The sequence below is a fragment of the Pangasianodon hypophthalmus genome, chromosome 13 (assembly GCF_027358585.1).
Source record: "Pangasianodon hypophthalmus isolate fPanHyp1 chromosome 13, fPanHyp1.pri, whole genome shotgun sequence".
Taxonomy (NCBI): domain Eukaryota; kingdom Metazoa; phylum Chordata; class Actinopteri; order Siluriformes; family Pangasiidae; genus Pangasianodon; species Pangasianodon hypophthalmus.
This window is the reverse complement of record NC_069722.1, coordinates 4,648,264-4,670,487: the sequence shown is the minus strand read 5'-3', so window position 1 is coordinate 4,670,487 and position 22,224 is coordinate 4,648,264. Positions and strand designations below refer to the sequence as shown.

Genomic DNA, 22,224 nt, shown 5'->3' with positions numbered 1-22,224 from the left:
AATACAGCTGTGACAGTAGTTCCAGCTGTAATTCAGATCACATTCATTTACATTAATGAGACATTTACATTGCTCTTGTTCTAATACGGTATGGTTTCTATAGCAACAGCTCATTCACTGGGAGATGTTTATTGGAGGCTGTACATATTCTCAGTATAATAATAAAAAACATGTTGTTATTGAACAAAGAAAAACATATAAGTGTTAATATGCTGAGGATTTCTGTATGGAGATGTTTGTTTAACTTTCCTGGAAGGAGTCTCCAATGTCAGTGCTTTGGAACACTGGAGTTTACGCTTTACGGTTTCTTTCTAGCACGACAAGCTGCGTTTTTCGTCTTATTAACGTCATGCGAGAGAAAAAAAGAGAGACTGGTGAGGGAATGAGAGTTTACAGCTGCTATAACGTAAGTAATAACAGGAACTAACTTGTTTACATTAAATGTTACTATAAATGGATAAAAAGTATGTTGTTCTTTAATACATTAAAAATTGCAGTTGCCAAACTGCTGTGGTGTAAGAGGAATAAAACGGGCTGTTATTTACTGGGAAATAATCGACATCTGGGTGGTAAGAGTAACTCAGTTGATTATTTTTCTTTCACAGCATGACACGGAGTGTTTTATTCCTTCCGTACTGTAACTAATTATCAGCGCACACAATGACCTCTGACCTTTTCCTGCTTGTCCGTCTAAACAGCGCTGGCCTTCAGTTTGAATGGGTGACTGACTGATAACACGCAAATACAATCAGCTATTGTGAGTTCACACAGAATGCACACACACACACACACACACACACATATATATATATGTACATGCATTCATTTAATATAAAAATATCCACACCTTTGAAGCCTGATAAAATCAGGGCCAGGCCTGAATGTGTGTTTGTTCTGTTGTTTTTTAAAGGCCAAGCATGACGTGCGGACGTGGTGGCCTTCAGACGCTTCAGTAAAGCCTGCGCTTTTGCCAACACACTGCTGGTCAATGAATAAGATACGGCTCCGAAAAAATCGAACACGTTACCCAACACTATAGTTAGTGATTAAATTGAGTGCTGCATAGCCAGGTCTAATTTTAAACAGTGACGGATGGTCGTGAATTTAGATGTGAGGGCTAAAATCTGATATCTATCAACAGCTCAACAATTAAACTGTTAGTGTTGAGCAACGTGTTATATCCCGAGGTCCCAATAATGACATACTAAGAATGAGGTGGTGCAAAAACTATTATACACACAAAGACAGAGCTGCAGCTGCATTCATGATTTCTGAACCTGATAAACGGAAAGGCGCTAACCCTTCCGCTCAAAGCAACAGAACAATAAACCTGTGTGCTTAGTGGGTCTGCCTTTAGTTTCTCCTCCAAAAGAACTTTGTGTAAAAAATATGATACTGTAAATAATCCGCCTCTTTCATTTTCATTACACTCCTACCTGTATTTCACACGTGTTCTCGAACACTGCTGATGCCAAAGTGTGTGGAAAACCCTCAGCTCAAATGAAGAACGTACACACAGATGTGTAAACAGATGCTTGCTGTCTTTACATTCATGGTGATTGATAACCCCAGTATATCACACGTGCAGCTGCCTCCTTTAATGCACACACACACACACACAGCTGTGTGAGGTTAGGGTACTACCTGCAGAGGTCTCAGGCATTGCCCCGTGACCTTCGACCCTTTAATGGGGTCGTTCTCTCGGGTCACGGGTATTAACTCACCCCACTGGCCTAACGACGAGCACCTGTGTCTTATCAGCTTGCTCGTGCAGAGGCAGAGGAACGTAGGGGCTTGTAGAGAACCTTCACACACATGCATTTTTCTCCAACAATAGCGGCGATCGGTCGGTGTGTTTAATCGGTGCGTGTGTTTGCACAGGTGTGTGAGAGTGCATGTGTGTTTGGGTGCGTGCGCATGCAAATTGACATTGTGGGTGTGACATGACGTCTCACTTTGCCAGTTAGGCGACCTCAAAGTGAGCGAGCTGTCTGACTTTCTTAAAAGCAGAAATGTGTTTAGAGCTCGATCAGAATGAATGACGGGAGAGCGGAAAGAGAAAAAGTTATTAATGAATGTTAATAATGTTCACTTTGAAATCTGAATCAATCAAAACATAGCATCCTAAACATTTTTTTAAATCCATGCAATTTATGGTATATTTTCTTTTGTATTTCTGTATAATTATGGAACAGTTTTATAAAAACTGCATGCTGCTGTAGGAAAATAATCAACGACAGAATGGTGCAAAGTTACTGCTTCCACTTTAAAGTTGAATTTTTTTGCAATGACATCACAAGTGTTTTTTAGATCCTATACCACAGCAATTTGCCAGTTATTACTTTTTAATAATTAAAAAAATGACACGTCATATTTTTTACCCATTTATAGTTGCATTTAATATTATGGAACGTCTGTGGAACAGGTTAGTTCCTGTTATCACTTGCGTTAAAGCAGCTATAAGCAGTTGTTCCCTCACCAGTGTCGTTTTTTCTTTAGACGTTAAGATGTCACGTTACTGAGCAATCAGCAACGTTCTTGGTTGTGAACACTTTCCTGTGGTGGAAAACGCTCTGACACTGGAGACTCCTTCCGTAAAGAAACACCTCCTCACCGAAAACTTTACCATATCAGCGCTGACTTTGTCAAACAGCAACATATACATTATAACGTATTAGAACGAGCGATCGATTTACAGCGAGATATGCTGTCAGAGTTGCTATTATAGAAAATGAAACAATACCTTCTGACCAATCAGAATTAAGAATTCAACAGTGCTGTGGTGTAATGGTCGTATAGCGCACTATGGAGGATCTACATGATTAGGTGATTGGGAAGCCATTTTGTATTCAATGTGAGTTAGAGGCTTAAATAGGACGTCTTGCTGTTTCTGAAGTTAAGCATTATTTAGCTAGTGTGTGTGTGTGTGTGTGTGTGTGTGTGTGTGTGTGTGTGAAATGAAAAACTGGGTCAGTAAAGTGTGCTAGTTACTGATTAAACAGAGACACAGAGAGTTTATAGTGGGTACACAAAACCTAGACTCGCTCTCTCCTCTTCCACCCTGCTCCTCCTCCCTTCTTTCTTTATTTCCAGCAGTTTCCTGTTCATATGGGGCACACATATGGTTCTGCTTAGCGTGTGCTCCACTCCAAAGAGAGAAGACGCACAAACCACAACTTTACAGCTCTGGCAGCATTAATATCGCTCAGATTTCTAGCTGGATGGTGGAGAAAGGCGGAGAGAGAGAGAGAGAGAGAGAGAGAGAGAGAGGGAGAGATGTATGGGGGAGGAAGGGAAACGTGTGAAAGGTGTTTGGGAACCATATGGACTGTGGAGGATTTTCCATTTGCTTTCACTTCCAGAAACAAAGGTGGCGAGCATGTGTTCTTGCCCTCCTCACATTTTTGAAAGCTGCACATGATGTTTAGATGTCTGTCACTCATCTGTTTTCTTTATGTCTTGCTGCAAGTGTCCGTTTCTGTCCTTCTCAGCCGTGTCCTTTTAAGGGTGATGTGTTTCAGTTCGGAGCGATCCACATTCCCTGTGCGCATTATTCCTGCCGTTTGATCCCGCGTGACAAATTGCTTCCTGCTTTGCCCTCGCTCTCTGACAGGAAGTCGCCTCGCAGGCCCCTCGCGGGCGACGCAGCGCAGCCGAGGACTCTGGGAAACGAGTGGGCGGCTGCAGGCAGGGAGAGTGGGCTCGGGCTTCGTTCACCTCCCCCACCTTGCTACTACCACACCTCCTCCTCCTCCTCCTCCTCCACCATCATGCAGCCGTGGGTCAATATGAGCCCCAGCTGCGATTTTTACACATAACCTCTCCCTCTGCTTTCCCAAATTCTAGCTAAACTGCGAACATCACCGTATTCCAGCTGTTTTCCACAACAAATCTGCACTTTTTAAAACAACAGCCTAAACACAGACCTGCACATACCTGGAGAGTTCAATTTATACACAAATTATTTACGTATTCTTGTATAATTATGTATTCATTTTTCTTTTCTTGTATATAACAAAGCTTTTGTCCTAAAACAGATAGATATCAGTAGTTAACCCTTTCCAGCAAATCGCACTTTCCTTGTCTCAAGTCTCAGATGGTGTTTTATTGGGAATGAAGTGCACTATGTAGGTTCTACACCCTGATGTTACACTCTGTGCTGTAGCGCTGAGTGATATGATGATATCTAGTGAGAAAGTGATTCTGAATCGACTCACCTACAAGAAGTGAATCATGACGTGTGTTTATATTTTTTCGTAGATGGAAGCTGGTAAGCTGGGTCCCTGGAGGACTAGTGGTTAGGCCAGGGCCAGGTTCGATTCCCAGCCAGGGAACCAGCACGCTCCCAGCTCTGGTGCCAAGCCAGGATAAAAAATTATGGAGGATTGAGTCAGGAAGGGCATCCGATGTGAAAACTGTGCCAAATCAAAAATGCGGACCAATGATCCGCAGTGGCGACCCCTAACGGGAGCAGCCGAAACAACAACAAGCCGGTAAACTGACCAAAAGCACAGCAATGTGTTCTAGACATTTGGACCAAAAAAAGAAAATAAAGTCTGGATTCGATAAACACAATGCTTTAAACTGGTTATTTTTCTAATTTTGGAATCATTTAATGAGTGCCAGCTGTGGTGGATTCAGAAGTTGGCATAATGAATATTCTTTTATTTAAAGGATTATGATAGAACTGATTGGTCTTCATATAAAAATATCTTTAATTCTCCCATAAACGAGATTATAAATGGCAATGACAAGGTTATTACTAATGTAAAATAGCGACAGATTGATAGATTAGCTAATTAGCTGTGGCTAAGACACTTCTGTGTTCCTTTTTTCTGGGAGAGAATCACATAAAGTATGCATACGTGACCATGAAAAGTCCCCTTCTGTCCTGCAGAGACACATTACTCAGCAGTTTTATGAAGTGAAACGTTTTACTGCTGGTACTGGTTTGTAAATTTGTAATCTCAATTTCCATTATCTATGGATGCCTTTTTAAAAAATGCCTGTCTCTCTCTGTCCCTCGTGTCTGTCTTTTCCTGTCTGTCTTTCTCTCGCTCGGGGATGGTGGGAATACAGGGAGACAGTGATTAAGAAAGGCTCTGTTTGACTCGTGCTAAAAATACCGCTGTTTACTTAAGAGCCGTTCCAGAGCATTCCGCAGAGAAGCCACGGAGCAGAGAGCAAAAGGACGCGTGTATGCATGTGTGTGTGTGAGTGTGTGTGTGTGTTTTAGGTGTGTAACTGATCCACTCACCTCTGCTTGCCGTTAAACACCCTGACTCACCATCCACTATCTGTGTCTACGTGCTGGATATCCTGTCTGGCTTCACACTTTTTTTACACACACACACACACACACACACACACACACACACACCTTGGCAACACCTACTGGATCTGTGATATGACTGATTTAAATCCTCATTTACGTAATCTACAGCTCCTGTCATGTATGAAAAGGTGTGTGTGTGTGTGTGTGTGTGTGTGTGTGTACATGTATGTACATGTGCGTATGTTAATATGTACTTACTCTCTTAAAATGTGAGTTCAGAATGAGTCACTGACTGAATCTACACAACACACATTACGTCTGAGTGAAAATAAGCAGGATATGGAGAGACAGCTTTATGTCCTCTTGTAAAAACGTGTGTGTGTGTGTATGTGTGTGTGTGTGTGTGTGTGTGTGTGTGTTTGTTTGCGTGTCATACAGTCTTATACGTCATGTGGTGGTCTTATCTGTCACTCAAAAAGGAAGTAGGAGATTTTTTTTTGAGGTTGAAAGTGAGTCCCGCAGAAGACAAGGGAAATTCTACACCTCTCACTTTCAGTGTCCAAAGAAATCACGTGACAAAACGATTCTGGCCCGTGTTTAGTTATAAAACCTTCACATCGTGATCCCATTAACGGAATGTACAGGTTCTCATACACTCTCGAGCTGGCTGAGTGAGTGTGCACCATAAAGTTTTAGCTGTGTTCTCAATGGAACAATAAATGAGGTGAACTCACCTGGGCGTGCCATTGGCTGATCGAGACGGCTGAGAAAGAGTCACTTCCAGTTGGCCCTGTAGAGCAGGAAAGAAACAGATTTGAGTCTCCTGGAGTTCAATCTTTCACACCAATTCGTCAGAAATTGTCATCAATCTAGATCTAACCGCTTAAAACAAACACCAAACCAGACTGTGTTCAGCTAAATCCTCTAAATAAACAATGGCGTTGAGTCCATAAGACTACGTTGTGATTTATAAACCTGAACCCAGGTTCAGTCCAGAATATTTTCTTAGTCTAACTGTATTAAAAAAAAGTCCAGAACCGTTCTTCTGGTCTAACTCCTGAAACTAGTTTTCAGTCCAGAAACTTGATCCTCGAAATTGGTTTCAGTTTAGAAATAACTTCTGATCAAATTCCTCATCAGATCAGATTAGATAGCGTCTCATTGTCTAAATCCTTAAAATAAACAGTGGTTTTCGGTCCAGAGAACATCTCAAGGTCAAACTTCTCAGAAACGGTTTACAGTCGTGAGTCATTCTCTGGGTTGAGACCAGAATATTTTCCTTGTCCAGAACCATTCTTCTAGTCTAAAATTCCTGAAATTTGTGTCTCCTTGTTCTAACTCTTGGTTTCAGTTTATAAATAATCTACTGATCAAATTCCTCGAAACAAACTGCGGTGGGTTAATCAGATCAGATAGCATCTCCTATTGGTTTCATTTAGAAGCATCTTCTGATCGAATTCCTCAGAACAAACTGCAGTGCGTTGATCACATCAGATAGTGTCTCCTTGTCTAAACCCTGAGAATACACAACGGGGTTCAGTCCAGACAGTATCTCATGGTGAAACTTCTCAGAAATGGTTCACAACCATGAGTCTTTCTTCTGGTCCAGTTCAGAACATTTGGTCTAGCTGTCTAAAAAGGTCCTTCTTCTGGTCTAAAAGTCCTAAAACTAGCATTCATTCCACTAGTTTTTTCTAATGTTTCTTCTAATCTAATTCTTTAAAGCAACCGACAATGATCAGATCAGATAGCGTCTCCTTGTCTAAATCCTTAAAATAAACAATGATGTTCAGTCTAGACAGTATCTCATGGTCAATCTTCTCAGAAGTTTGTTCCAGTCATGAGTCGTTCCCCTGGTTCAGTCAGTCTAACTGTCTAAAAAAAAGTCTAGAGCCATTGTACTGGTCTAATTCCTAAGTATACTTGTTTTTCTAGGTTCTAGTTACAGTCTAGAGTCTTTCCCCTAGTTCAGTCCAGAACATTTACCTAGTTTAACTGTCTAAAAAGTCCAGAACCGTTCTGGACTAGTGTACAGTTTTGATCTAAGTCAGTTATCTAACTCCTTAAAGAAAATGACAATGTTCAGATCAGATAGTGTTTCCTTGTCTAAATCCTTGCAATAAACAGTGATGTTTGGTCAAAAGAATACAAGAACATTTTTCCTGATACAACGTCTAAAACATGGTGTTCAGGCATGTTCATAACATTTTGTTTTGGGACTAACTTCTCAAAACTGGTGTCCATAAAGAATCTGAGCGAATTCCTTAAAACAAACGGCAGTGTTTGATCAGATCAGATAGCGTCTCATTGTCTAAATCCATAAAATAAACAATGGTGTTGAGTCCAGACAGTATCTCATAGTCTCTCTTCTCAGAAATTGTTTACAGTCTAGAACAGTCCTGGTCTGACTCTCTAAAAGAAAGACCAACTTTTCTTTTCTAATTTGTAAAACTATAGTGTTTAGTCCACTAATTTCTCTAATTCTTCAAAACAATGTTTTATATGTTTAAAAGTTTAAAACAGTGTTCAGATCAGACAGTATCTCCTTGTCTAAATCAAAATGAATAATGGTGTTCGGTCCAGAGAATACAGCTGAGAATATTTCTCCTGATTACACAGCTCAGGCTAGAACATTTTTCTCATAACTAGCATTCAGTCCAGAAAGAATCTGATCTAACTCCTCAAAGCATAATATCCTCAGGTCTGAATCCTCAAATTAAACAATGTTGTTCAATCCAGAAAGTCTACCTCCTCAAAACAAGGACCTGTTTGCAGTACTGACACTTCAGACTCAGGGTTCAGGTCAGAATACACTTCATATTTAGCTCAGAGAGTATCTCCTGATCTAACTACAGAAAGCTGGTTCTTATCAAAGCATACCTCCTGGTTTATCTAAGCAAAAGTGGATTTCAGTCTAGGGAGTACCTACTGGTCCAACTTCTTTTGATCTGATGTTCAGTCGAGAGTCTTGTTCGTGCTTCCAATCCAGAGAGTATCTCCTTGTCTAAATGAACAAAACTGGTATTCCACTGCGAGTCCAAATGTGAAACAAATGCTGACGTTCAGTCTTGGTCCAATCAAAACTACTGTTTAGACGAAAACATGTATCCTGATGTGAACTGGATATGTGATATAATCGGTAAAAAGGAAGTGGCAGATTTTACTGGAGAGAGTAGAAAGCCCCTGTGCAGCGCTCCCATAGAAGACCAGGGGAAGTCTTTACCACATTTTTAATATTCCAGAGAAACAGCTGAAAAAAAAAAAAGGAGAACCTCTCAAAGTCAAAGCTGGTGTCTAGTTCAAAGAGTTCTTCTTATCTAACTAATTAAATCTCAAATTTCTCTTAGTCTAACTCGTCCTTGCCTACATCCACTAATGTCCTCTCTAATTTTTTTTTTTGCAGAGTGACGATTACAACAGTCTGGTATCTGTGACTTCACTGCAGTTTCATTGTCATGAACTTCCTCTGTTTGAGAAGAGCAGTAAATGTGGGACATTCAACATGCTTTCAAAGAGGAACTCGAAAGAAACAGCGTGATTTTGGATTCTGTTTGATTCGAGGGGAAACATCTCACGGTGAATTACCATGGTGAATTTTGGGTTGAAAACATTCTAAAGAGTTGGAGAAGCAACCCAGTAAAGCAACCCGGCATTAGCCCATACTCTGCTGAGGTCAATCTGCATCACTGCATTTAATTACTGCGTACTGCCAGATAAATATAATGTGCGGTATCTCTGAAGGACTGAGTGACTCCAGATTTACGTCCAAGTCAGCTTCACCGAGGTGCCAATATTCTAACAAGAAAATCCAAGCAGGCAGAGAGAAAAAAATAAATGTCACCATAAAAACCCCTTGCATATGCTAGCGGATTTCGTGGCTTTTTTTTCCAGATGTGCACCAAGCAACAGTAAGAAAAGTAAGAAACAGCAAGTCTGGTGTAATCTTCTGAACTTAATAATAAGCAGCTCCTCCATTCTTTATGGACCAAAGAGACCATAACCCCGCCCACTTGGTTTCTATTGTCTCACAAGACTGCGGCTTGTGAATTCACAGGTTAAATCTGATGTAGATAAAATCAGAAGCAAAAGTAAGCACTGCCAAAAGTCTTTCACATCGCTCCAGCTAAACTGTACAATTTGGCATCTATGGATTCAACACTTAAAAACAGACCTAACCTGTATCGGTAAAACCGTTGTCAATGGAGCAGTCGGCACGCCGTCAAAGCTTCCCTATTAGTGACCACAAGGATGTGAGGTCGAATCCAAGATCTACCAGAGAGCCATAGCTGGGCCCTTGAGCAAGGAAGTCTCAGCTCTGTGCTTGGCCTCTATCCTCTTTCACTTGTTACTTGTCTTGGATAAAGTCATCTGCCAAAAGAATAACTGTAAAAATTCTGCTGAAGACACAGTGGCATGTTGGGTTCGGGAACGGACGTCCGGATTCTTCGGCACATTCCTCCGCATCCGTTTCCCCTCCATTTGCTCTTTAAAGAGAGAGAGGAAGGAAGGAAAGAAAGAGCGGTTCCATCTGCAGCTGGGGCTCTTTTGAGGTCAAACGGTGTGAAGCAGCTTAAAGTGACTAACCACAGGCAAACAGTGTTTGTGCTTAAGATTCACGGCTTTGTTGAAGGTCAGTGGTTTCCGAAATGCTGCACAATTTTGGCTATTGGCCAATCAGTTAAATCAAAAATGCTGTGCAGGAAAATAAACATGAAGCCTGTATCTCCCACGGAAGAAGACCTGACAATGCTAATAATGTAATTCAGTACCACTGCATATAGCTGCTGTGAAGACATTGGGTGTTGCCTGTGAAAAGCAATTCTGTGGAACACGACTCAGGATATTTGATATACAGTGGTTCAAAAAAAGTTTTAAAATACAACCATATTCAGGAAAAAATACTTGTAGTGATGGATTGCTCCATTATTCTAGTTTTACCAACATGTGAAACTTTCTTACACCATACACTATCCTCTTATACTGTACACTACCCTCTTACACCGTGCACTACCCTCTTACACCATTCACTAATCTCTTACACCGTGCACTACCCTCTTACACCGTGCACTAATCTCTTACACCGTGCACTACCCTCTTACACCGTGAACTAATCTCTTACACCGTGCACTAATCTCTTACACCGTGCACCACCCTCTTACACCGTGCACTAATCTCTTACACCGTGCACCACCCTCTTACACCGTGCACTAATCTCTTACACCGTGCACTACCCTCTTACACCGTGCACTACCCTCTTACACCGTGCACACACTGTGCACTACCCTCTTACACCGTGCACTACCCTCTTACACCGTGAACTAATCTCTTACACCGTGCACAACCCTCTTACACTGTGCACTAATCTCTTACACCGTGAACTAATCTCTTACACCGTGCACAACCCTCTTACACCGTGCACTAATCTCTTACACCGTGCACTACCCTCTTACACCGTGCACACACTGTGCACTACCCTCTTACACCGTGCACTACCCTCTTACACCGTGAACTAATCTCTTACACCGTGCACAACCCTCTTACACTGTGCACTAATCTCTTACACCGTGAACTAATCTCTTACACCGTGAACTACCCTCTTACACCGTGCACTACCCTCTTACACCGTGCACTAATCTCTTACACCGTGCACTATCCTCTTACACCGTGAACTAATCTCTTACACTGTGCACTATCCACTTACACCGTGAACTAATCTCTTACACCGTGCACTACCCTCTTACACCGTGCACTACCCTCTTACACCGTGCACTACCCTCTTACACTGTGCACTAATCTCTTACACCGTGCACTACCCTCTTACACTGTGCACTAATCTCTTACACCGTGCACTACCCTCTTACACCGTGAACTAATCTCTTACACCGTGCACAACCCTCTTACACCGTGCACACACTGTGCACTACATTTTTACATTGTGTACTACATTCTTACACCATGTAGTACCTTCTTACAGCATGCACTACCTTCTTACACTGTGCACTACCTTCTTACGTTGTGTGTTACCTTCTTATACAGTGTGCTACTGTTTTATACCATGCACTGCCCTCTTATACCGTGTACTACCATGTTACACTGTGCACTATATTCTTACAGTGTACTATCTTCTTACACCGTGCACTACCCTCTTACACCATGTACTACCATAATTACACCATCCACTGCCCTCTTACACCATGTACTACCATATTACACCATGCACTGCCGTCTTGCAGAGTGTACTACCATGTTACACTGTGCACTACATTCTTACACTGTGCACTACATTCTTACACCATATAGTACCCTCTTACAACATGTACCACCTTCTTACACCATACACTCCCTTTTTACACCATGCACTACGCTCTTACCCCGTGCACTACCATATTACCCCGTGCACTACCATATTACCCCGTGCACACAATGGAGGCTTGTCCCACACCACATGTACACGTTTTTACACATGTGCACATTTTGGAGTAATTTCGGAAGGAAGTGTGTGTATTTCCTGGCAGTGGTAGCCAAAAGAATCAACACACACTCAGGTGAAATTCAGTGAGGGAGAATGGACAGGCTGGTAGGAACAGAAAACGTCTGTGTTCAGCGTATCCACCTGTAACACAAGACCAACCACATCATGCTATGAACACACACATGCACACACCGCTGTTATTCTTCTGTGTGGCAGGTGCAGTCCAAGGCACCACTTTACTGAATTTGTGTTTGGAGGTCAAATCTCACTGGTTCTTGTCAATCAAATACACACATACACACACACACACAAAACAAGAGAGAGAAGCATAATACCCCCCCACACACACACTCACACTCACACACACAGACACACAGTGCATTTGCCAGTTTTAGCCACTAGAATGATTAAGCCTGAGGGTGATTTCCTGGAAAATTACAGGGGAGATCGTTCTCAAAAGCCCACACTTCTCCTCTCCATGCTGATCGCCTGATCTTCCTAAAGCACTCTGCCCAACACACACACACCCCTTCACCGCTGTGCCAGGCCTGCCAGTGATTTCCCGGTACTGGCTGGTATGCTCTGGCAACACCGCTGCCATCTGGCGCGCTCACTTGGGACGATTTTTTTTAATCAGCATTGATCGGGCTGTAATATGACCCTCCTGCCTCCCTCATGCTCCCTCAACACTATCCCCTCTTTCCACTCTGACCTTTCACACACTCCTCAATGTGCAGTGTGTATATGTGTGTGTGTTAGCTCTGTGTGGCGTCGTGTTTCAGGGTCCTGGCATATCCACCCTCCGAAACATCTCCCAGAGGTCAGGAGGTTAAAGGTCAAAGAGTCAACTGGAAGCATCCTGGCTCCTCCTCTCAATCTGAGATCAATAAGAATCACTGACCAACACTGGAATTGTCCTTCTAGTCCTTCTTTAATTGTATCGCCTCTGTTACAAAGTATGATAATGACTTGTCCTTCTGAATGTATGTTTTCTGTCCACAAAAAAAAAAAAAAAAAAAACACTTCATTTAGACTAATAATACCTTCTGTTTTAAAAATGTTTTAAAACTGTCCCTGGCCCCTTAATATTTCATAAATACCGACTGAACACAAATATAATGATAGATAACGAAACTATTTTAAGGAAAAGTAAAACGCCAAAACTAAAGCAATTCCATGTTTCATACATCTCTGTTAAATACAGATATTACGTTTAAAACTAGTACTTTATAATTCCTTGTCAACTTCGCTACCTTTATGCAGTCCGTTGCAAAATAATGGAAAATTACTCAAGACTCGAATGATTCACAAACTTTTCATCATCTCTCTTTCAGAGGAATAACACTTCACGTTTCTCTCACTTTTTACTATTTAATATACTTTTTTACTATTAGGTTTTTTTTAACATAATATGTGAACAAAAGCAAGCGTAAGATAATAATTCCCTAATAGTTCTATTGATTTTTAACAATCTCACCATGTATTTTGATGTTTCTGTGACCTCATCTAGCTATATAGCAATACAGGTTCATAACTAATCAAGTGTTATTGTCAGCTGTGTAAAACTGTACTGAGAGTGTGTGGAGGTGCACACTATGTCCATACCCACTAAATACAGCCACTAAAAACAACATCAAATCAGCTGCTTCCAGTCAAATTATTTTAAATATATACCCGCATACGCATACTATGAAGTGGCGTCCTATCGTCATGAGATCGTGAGTTCGGATCCGTACAAGGCTAATCTATTAACATTCCCCTGTCTCTCCCCTGTCAATCAGAGCAGCACTAGCCAATCATTGGCTTCTGTGAGCTCATGTATGCGGAAGAGGGCAGACAGCGCTTTTATCCGAGTGTTCAGCTGGCCTTAAAGGACGCACGTGCTAGCATTCACCGTCCCTGGTTGATAGGGGAGATCTAGCTAGTGGGCAGGAATTAGCAATGTCTAAATTTGGGTGGAAAATTTGGAGTAAACAAATAAAATTGTATCACCTTTAAATGGGTAAACAATGGCCTTTTAAAGACTGTTTCCTTTTATATAACAGGGCTGACACAATACCCAAGACATCTGCAGTCTACGATGGCACAATACAGTTTCCTAACAATTGACATTGCTATTTTAAAACTGATGACAATTTGAAAGAAAGGCTTTATTATGTACTTAACGCAGTAAGTACATAATACAACACTTTTACACTTTTAAGACATTTCGTTATGCGTTAAGAAACAAATCTGCACACATCAAGTCATCAAGTGACAGACAGTACCAGATTGATCAAAAACCAGATTGATCAAAAACACAAATCTGAACGTTTTTTTTTTTTTTACAGGAAGTGTAACCAGAGCTTTAGGTTACTTGCTCACTTTCTAGCTGTGCGTTCAAGCTGTATAAAACGCACACACTCAATGTGAAATGTTATCCATGTCAATAGCAGGGCCTCTGACAGCACACACACATATATACACACCTTCCACGTTTTACGACTAGGCCTGCTAATTTTAGTGAGCACGCACACCCACACACACGCACGCACGCACGCACACACACACCCACACAGACATACACACCCACCCATAGGCACACACAATACAATACCAGTTCTACCTTTATGTTAAAGGCTCTGACAGAGCAGGAAGACAGTAAAAGAGAAAATCAGACGAAAGGAGCTGTGTGTTGTGGCGGTGAAGGACAGAAGCGGGTGTGTGTGTGTGCTAATAAGAGTCAATGTTTAACCAGGGTGGAGAGGAGCAGTAAATGGCGGGCAGGCTCAGCAGGAAAGACGGTCATAAACCTTCCACCCTTCGCCCTCTTTATGAATGAAGCTTTTTCCTCTTAGCTTTCGAATATGAACGATGGCTTTGTCGCAAATCTAGGATTAAAAATGGAAGTCGACGAGTTATATTAAAAGGGAAGAAAATTAAATAGTGTCCTCCTAAAACTTTTTAAGTTTCTGCCCATTTAAAAAAAAACACACACATCATAGATCTATATATATATTGTTCATAATGTGCATTTGTAGGATAAAGCACTAGTAGTCTTACCACAGGAGCTTTAGTAACATCACTGTCAATGAATTTGTGAGTAATTTAAACATTTCCAGCTACACCTCATAGCTCAGATTGACTTGTTATAGCCTGGATGTACAAGTCAGTGTTACACAACAGCCATGACACTCACCAGACACAATACTCCCAGTGGTACTGATACCAGGTGTAGAGATTACATTACTGTGATGCTCATTCAGTGAAAGAGCTCTGTGTTTGCTCTGGAATTAATATTAATAATCAGATTACTGTAACTCCTCAGGGCAAAATGCATCGTCCACCCTGAAACACATTAAACATGTGTATGTTAAAATATTTCTGATATGTTTAGCAATTATGGTGCTAATTTGTTGGGTGCTGCTGTATTTCACTGTAAGAAGTTAGCGGATGTATGTCATGTTGACATGACAGGGGGACACTGTTAATGCTAGCTCATTTTCAACAGAGTTTAATAAGACAAAAATAATCAAAAATAATACAATTTCAAAATTATGTGACGATGGTGAAAAACGAGCAAGAGCTTCTTTCCTTACGTTCCATTTTCCAGTGACGTTCAACGTAGTATTAATGAGAGATCCAGCACAGATGTAGTGGACATGTCAGATCAAACGTTGGACTCAAAGTCCCAGAATGCAATGCAGCTAGACGACGCACTTTTGAGTTACAGCAGAGAGTCGTCTCGGCTAGCATGACGAGTGTGATGGCATGAACGTTCAAGCTTCTGACGATGATCTGTTTGTGTGTATAGATGAGGACATGACAGCACTGGACAGATTAAAGGACTAAAGTGCCGCTGCATCGTTCTCTTTAGGTAAAAGTTAAATCCCACTGGCACCACTATCAGCACCGAATTGTGGGTAATGTAGTAAAATGTGAAAACTGTGAAAATAACGCAACATGTCAATGAAAGAAATATAAACCAAAAAACTCAACTCAGAATTGAATCACTAAATGAATCGTGGATGCCACTGAGGATCACATGTTAAATATAAAGAACAATATACAAGTGGTGGTGGATTTTCCCTTTTTTTCTGGTTCGCACTGTGTGGTGATGACCTGTAGAGGGCGCTCTGATAAGGATAAAGATAGAGCGCTGTGATGGCGTGTGATCCCATGGCCTGGCAGCGGCGTTTGGTCCTGGCACAACCGCGAGCAGAATGATTCATCCGGACAGGAGATGCAGTGATGGCTTCGCTCCCTGCTTCACTTCTGTTTCCTTCTCTCGGGAGACCAGGGTTGAGTAAAACGGGCGGAAATGCCTCTACTCTGCCAACCGTTGGCCTCTGGAGCAGATGTGTGTGTGTGTGTGTGTGTATAGATAGGTGGGACTAACCAGACTCCACTTTTTTCCATTATCGTTTCATTACCGGCTTGGTTTCAGTCCTGACGGCGTTTTTCCCATTCAGTGTTGTGTGCATTTTTTTCACTAGGACTCATTTTACAATTAAATGTTGGTCTGTGTCCAGAGCTTCTGCTTCAAGTGTTATGTCGCAACGGTGGACCAGAAAGTGTACACACAAGGGGAAAAACAATTCCTAACACATAAACGCTGCTTGAAATTGGTTTATTTTACCCAACACAAAGCTTAAAACGTCAATTCAAGTGAGCAGAACAGAAATTTGGTCAGCAGTGAGGGGGGGCAGAACGGCGCTACACCATTTTTACTGTCTGCTTTGTGCCAGAAACCAGTTTGTGCTTCTTTCCCATGATGCCCTGCTCATCATGCTAACAGCTGCAGCGGGTGCGGTGCCCCGGTGGCATCATAACGCCTTCAAGATGCAGAGAAAACGTCTAGGAAAAAGGGGGTTTTGTATTTCTTCAAAAACACGGAAAAGCCAGAATGAGTAAGGGAGGCCTTCCAGAGCTAAAATAAGACATGAAGACGGGGAGGGGGAAAGAATGAAAGAGAGAAAGAAGAAGTGTAAGAGGCCAAGAAGTGTGCAGCTCAGAGCTGGAACTTTTTCATGCCAATCTAGCGTCATCGTTGTAAATGATTGTGTGTTGTAAAGAATGTTAAAAAGCTCTATAGAAACAGTTCCGTGGTCACAGGAAGGTTGTGAGGTCAAATCCCAGGACAGGCAAAGAGCAACTGCTGGACCTCTGAGCAAGACTTTTAACCTTTAACCGCTTGGATAGTGTTTTGTCACGTTGTAAGCAGCTTTGCATAAAAGTGTCTGCCAAATGAGGGAATGTAAATGTAACCTTCACCGAATCCTCAGACCAAATGCAGTCCAAGAGCATTAAGAACAACCTCGAAAAGGGTTGGAAACACCTGCATGCTATCGCTTAGGGAGTCATTACAATGTATTCATCAAAAACATGCCTCTTGCTATTGATTTTAACGAGCTGTTGACTGACAACCAACACCAAAGCATGTGTCAAAATTACTCATTTACACAAGGGTGGGTGATATGGGAAAATATCGTATCGTGACACTTAAAGAAAAATAGTAGCACTGTTTAAAAAACTTGTTTTAAAAGAACTGGTGATACAGCTGATACAAAAAAGGAGGTAAACTGAAATATACGGTACAAAAATAGATTTTTCAGTGGGTGCGGTGATAATATAACTCAATAATAGAGTTGATAAAAGTGTGATAAAAGTACTCAACACAATGGGCTCAGTCTCGGGGTATCAAACGTCAAATCAGCAGTACATATCAATGTATTTGTTGATGGGTGCCAATATTTATTTTCTCATTACACATATTACTGTCCATTAACCAAAGCTACACCTGAGGCTGAGGATCTCACCAGGATAGTGACTGGAATTAAATGAAAGAACAAAATAAAGACAAAACTAAAGCACAACATTCACACACAAACACACACACATACACATACACACACACCAGCAAATCTCAGAGGACCAGTGTGTATTTAGAGGGACACTGACGTGTGTGCTTGGCTGTGGTTACTCCTGGCAGACGCAAAAACTGTTAATAGCAGAGGACACGCACAAACACACACACACAAACACACACACACACCCATCTGTGGGGTCTGACCACCTGTTGGAGTGTGTGAGCGGTATTGGGCGACTGCAGTGGAGGAGGTCTTTGTGTAAATACACGAAAGGAAGTTTCCGGAGAGGGCTTTCCCAGATTTCTGCCAAATGCCACCAGCCCCCCGACTGTCCTCACACACACACACACACACACACACACACACACACACACACATACACACACACACTCCCGTACGTCAGTGGTGGTCAGTTTAAAGTGAACATTAACTGATTCCTAGGCCTAGTTGTTCTAAACTGTTAAATGTTTTAACAGTTTACCTGTTATCTGAATATGGATATCTGAATCACTTCTCTAGTACAGCTATAAAATTTTCAGCTTGACTCCCGTCCAGGTATAAAATCGACCTTGCAAAAAAAAAAAAAAAAATCGAATACGGAAGGCTACCATTAGCTGATAGGGAAGTCGCACAAAGCGTTGTGTAAGAGATAATGAGACCTGATTCTCGGAGGTAGGCGGCGTTGGGGTCAATAGTCCAGCCGGATGAGGACTATTGATTCGCGTTAGGAGGAAGCCTGCTTCTGCTGACGCAGCCAAGATATCAATAATCCATAATTCCTGCAGCTGCCGTGAATAAACGATGAGTCATGACTAAACGATGAGTCGTGACTAAACGCTGCTGCACTGTTACACAAAGACAAAGCAGATCTTATTTATAATAATACAACTAATAATAATATAACAACATAATCATTTAATAGTACTTATTATAGACACACTCGTCCCATTCTTTAACTTTCAGTACCAGAGCCAAAATCCGATGCTGACTTCTTTCACTTAAATAATTCCCAAATCTGTTGAAAATCACTGCTGTGAAGAGGCCCTGTCTGAAGTGATGTCAAATCAACATGGCCGCTCACAGCATGAACAGTAAACAGAGTAGCACTTCTTAACTTTAAATGAGTTATACTGAACATATAGTATTTGCTTGAGGTCAATCAACATACAGACATATTCGCCTGTTAAATCTATAACACTGACGATACAGTTCGCAGTTTTGAGGAGCTCATCAGCTGGCTAGCTGCTATTGTTTGCGGACGAAAGACGAACATGGAGGCGTCCGTGGTATTTTCCCACTTTGTAGCTCAAAAGCACCGAAAGCACCGGGAGGTTTCGACTTCCCGCTTCTGCAGCGCTAGTCACGTGTTTTTGTTACCTCACTGACTAAACCTAAAGGTGGTAACTAACGTATTGTAATACCGTATGGGGAACTAGTAATGGGGAACTAGGGAACTAGTGTTTTGTGCCCTTGATAAAAAGTCAGAATGTCAGTTATAAAACATGGTGTTCTGTCCTTTTTTCTCTATATGTTTAAGTGTGAAGTGACTGTGTAGAAAGCAGAAGAGTTATATGACGACTCAGCACTAAGATGAATCAGAAAAAAGGTGTTACACAGCAGGCTATTAAACGTACAACACAGATGAAAAGTAAACACATATGACGAGATACAAGACAATTTATTTTTGTTGATCTTAATGCTGTAGACACTACATTTTCCACCGGACATTTAAACCGTCCAACCTGACAGCCATCACTATAGCTGGATTCCTGATACTATAGTCACGTATCCCAAGCCTATGATATCCATGCACGGTTATTAATCCAGCTAGTAAGAATCTGTTCTATCAAAGCAGATCTCTCCTCGACTGATGTGTGTAGTGCGGCAGGCGGTGGGATTAGGAACGAACAGTTACACCATCGAGGTGCATCGCATCACAGAGAAGTGCATTATGTTTAAACAAAACATTTTTTGTTGCTTATTTTCTTCTTTTCCTTTTTTTCTGGCTGTTTAATTTACTTGACACGTCCCAGGTGCCTGGACTACTAATTTATCTACTATCTACTTCTGATGTTAGTCCCTTTTTTATGATTTGTAAGACGTGAACTAAGATATGTGAATAAAAAAAAAAGTAAAGAAAAGAGAAAAAAAAAAAAATACGCTGGCCAACACACATTCATGGACAAATCATAAATTCATATTAACACTCAGATGTGCTTGCCTAGTTCCAGTTTTCTTGGCTGAGTGGGGTTCATTTCTGGGGCTCGTTTCATAAAGACACAGCATGAATGAGGGATTAAGAAGGAAATGAGGAGGGAGAGAATGATGAATGGCTGATGTAAGGACAGAAAGAGCCATCAGGAAACAGCCTAAAAGCTCCTGGGGCAGTTTCTTATTGATTAGGTTTAGGATTCAGTGAAGCACAGACTCAGTGTGTGTGTGTGTGTGTGTGTGTGTGTGTGTGTGTGTGTGTGTGTGTGTGTGTGCGCGTGCGTGTGTGTTTGCCCAAACACACAAGCCTCTGAGTGAGTCAGAGAGTAAAGACATGTTCGTGTCTGTCTCTGCAAACTCTTGCTTGGATAAAACCCTCATCGTAACACTGATTACACACACGAGTGTATTATTTGGAGACTGATTTGAGATTTGAGCTTTTCTTTGGAGTGTTCAAGAAACTCAGTTCAGTGTTTGCTTGCCTAAGCACGCACACGCACACACACACACACACACACACACACACACACACACACACACACACACACACACACAAGCACAGAGGTCGTCCTTTTTGGGCCATGAGGCATGCTGACTTTGTGGAACTGAGCTGTAAATGCCTGGTAGTTCCACACAGTCCGTGTGTGTGTGTGTGTGTGTGTGTGTGTGTGTGTGTGCGCGACAGACAATCAATGGCTGAAATCTGACCATTATTTCAAGCGCCCAGAGCCTGCTAGGTATGTACTGATAATCATTTATACAATTCACCGCAGAAATTGCACACATGGCTCATCAGTTAAGGCTCTGAGGTTACAGTAAGGTTACTGATCAGAAGGTTAGAGGTTCAAGCCCCAGCTCTACCAAACTGCCACTGTTGGGCCCTTGAGCAAGGCCCTTAACCCTCTCTGCTCCAGGGCTGCTGTATCATGGCTGACCCTGTGCTCTGACCTCAGCTTCCTAACAAGCTGGGATATGTGAAGAAAAGAATTTCACTGTGCTGTAATGTCTATGTGACAAATAACAGTTTCTTCTGATATCATCACTCCCTTTGTGTTCAGCTGGAAAGAAGGCTGCCTATGTAGGCTGTTACTGCTGTGCTGTCCGTCTCAGACGGAATAAGGACAACTGTCTCCTTGCAACAAGCTTTTTCAAAGAATCCTATCATTCTGTTCATAACCCTGAAGAGAATTCTGGGTAAGTTTGAAAAAGAAAAAAAAATTGACTCGTTTGTAAATATGATGATAAAAGTGTATCAGTACACGCCTAACGCCTGCAGAATCTAATTATCCCCCACACACGTCTCTCTCTGTCTCCTTTGTTTCTGTCCCTCTTTAATCGTCTTTTACATACAGCACGCCGTCACACACTCTCCTAATGTAGCAGTGTGTTAACAATGGCTCTTTACATAGACTATATGGGAACACAATGACTTTAGATGTCAGATGACCACTCTTGGTGTGTGTGCGTGTGTGTGTGTGTGTGTGTGTGTGGTGTGTGCACGTGTGGCTAGACTGAGTAACAGCCAGGAAGTAAACACACCCAGGACCGGGCTTGATAAGTAAGCATGTCAAAAGTCTTTGTTGAAATTACATCAGACACAAACTGATGATGATGTAATGCGTTTGAAGGACATGGCAGGTTGAATCAGTTGGGAAGAAGGCACCGGTGCTAGTTTTCCACTAGTTAAACAACCAGATCTCACACACACACACACACACACACACACACACACACACACACAGTTATTAGGATATTTCAGGGTTACCCGATGACACCTGAGTGACTTTTTATGTCTCATAGCGAGAGATTTATGTCTCATGTGTAGACTTTACTGCACGTCTCCACCACAACAGAGTCAGGAAAAGTGGTGGTACTAGTTCAACGAACTTGACAACAGCGTTTCATTACTTCATCGTCATGACAACAACTCCAGCACTCAAAAGTGAGCGAGAAAATGCGAACGTTGCACAGTTATGAAAGCTGCTGTTGAAAAGAAATAGCTAAATGAATACAGCGATGATGAATCAGTAGTCTGTGAAAGGAACAACTACACTGCTAATGCCAACAATCTGTCCTAATCTGACGTCGAATTTGACTTCTGATAGGAAAATTTCTTCCCCAAGTACAAGCCAAGAGCACAACTTCGTGGCAAAATCTTTGGCATTGTTCCAGATTACACCAAAAAAATCTGTGTTAAAAGATAAACACACCAAATAAAACCCTCCTCAGAATGAAGCTACACTGTAATAATAACACATTTGGGGGTGTGCTGTTATAGGAAAGTAATAAAGGATGAGGCGGAGTTACTGCTACCACCTCAATGTTGATTATTTTCCAATAACAACATGTTGTGAAGTGATTTATTGCTCTTATACCACAGCAATTCGCCAATGTTAACAATTTCTTAATTATAAGGA

At 41.7% G+C, this 22,224-nt stretch overlaps 1 protein-coding gene across 3 annotated transcripts in view; it reads right to left on the bottom strand.

Annotated features, from left to right (window-relative positions):
• plekhh3 (pleckstrin homology, MyTH4 and FERM domain containing H3) overlaps nucleotides 1–22,224 on the bottom strand; it is a 43,486-nt gene that overhangs the window by 18,222 nt on the left and 3,040 nt on the right. For 2 of the 3 annotated variants that reach the window (XM_026916627.3, XM_026916628.3), the window contains exon 2: nucleotides 6,010–6,065. The exons of the other annotated variant lie outside the window; for it this stretch is intronic. In XM_026916627.3, the coding sequence (XP_026772428.1) occupies nucleotides 6,010–6,065 (56 nt within the window). The remainder of the gene's footprint in view (nucleotides 1–6,009; nucleotides 6,066–22,224) is intronic. 3 annotated transcript variants of the gene reach the window in all.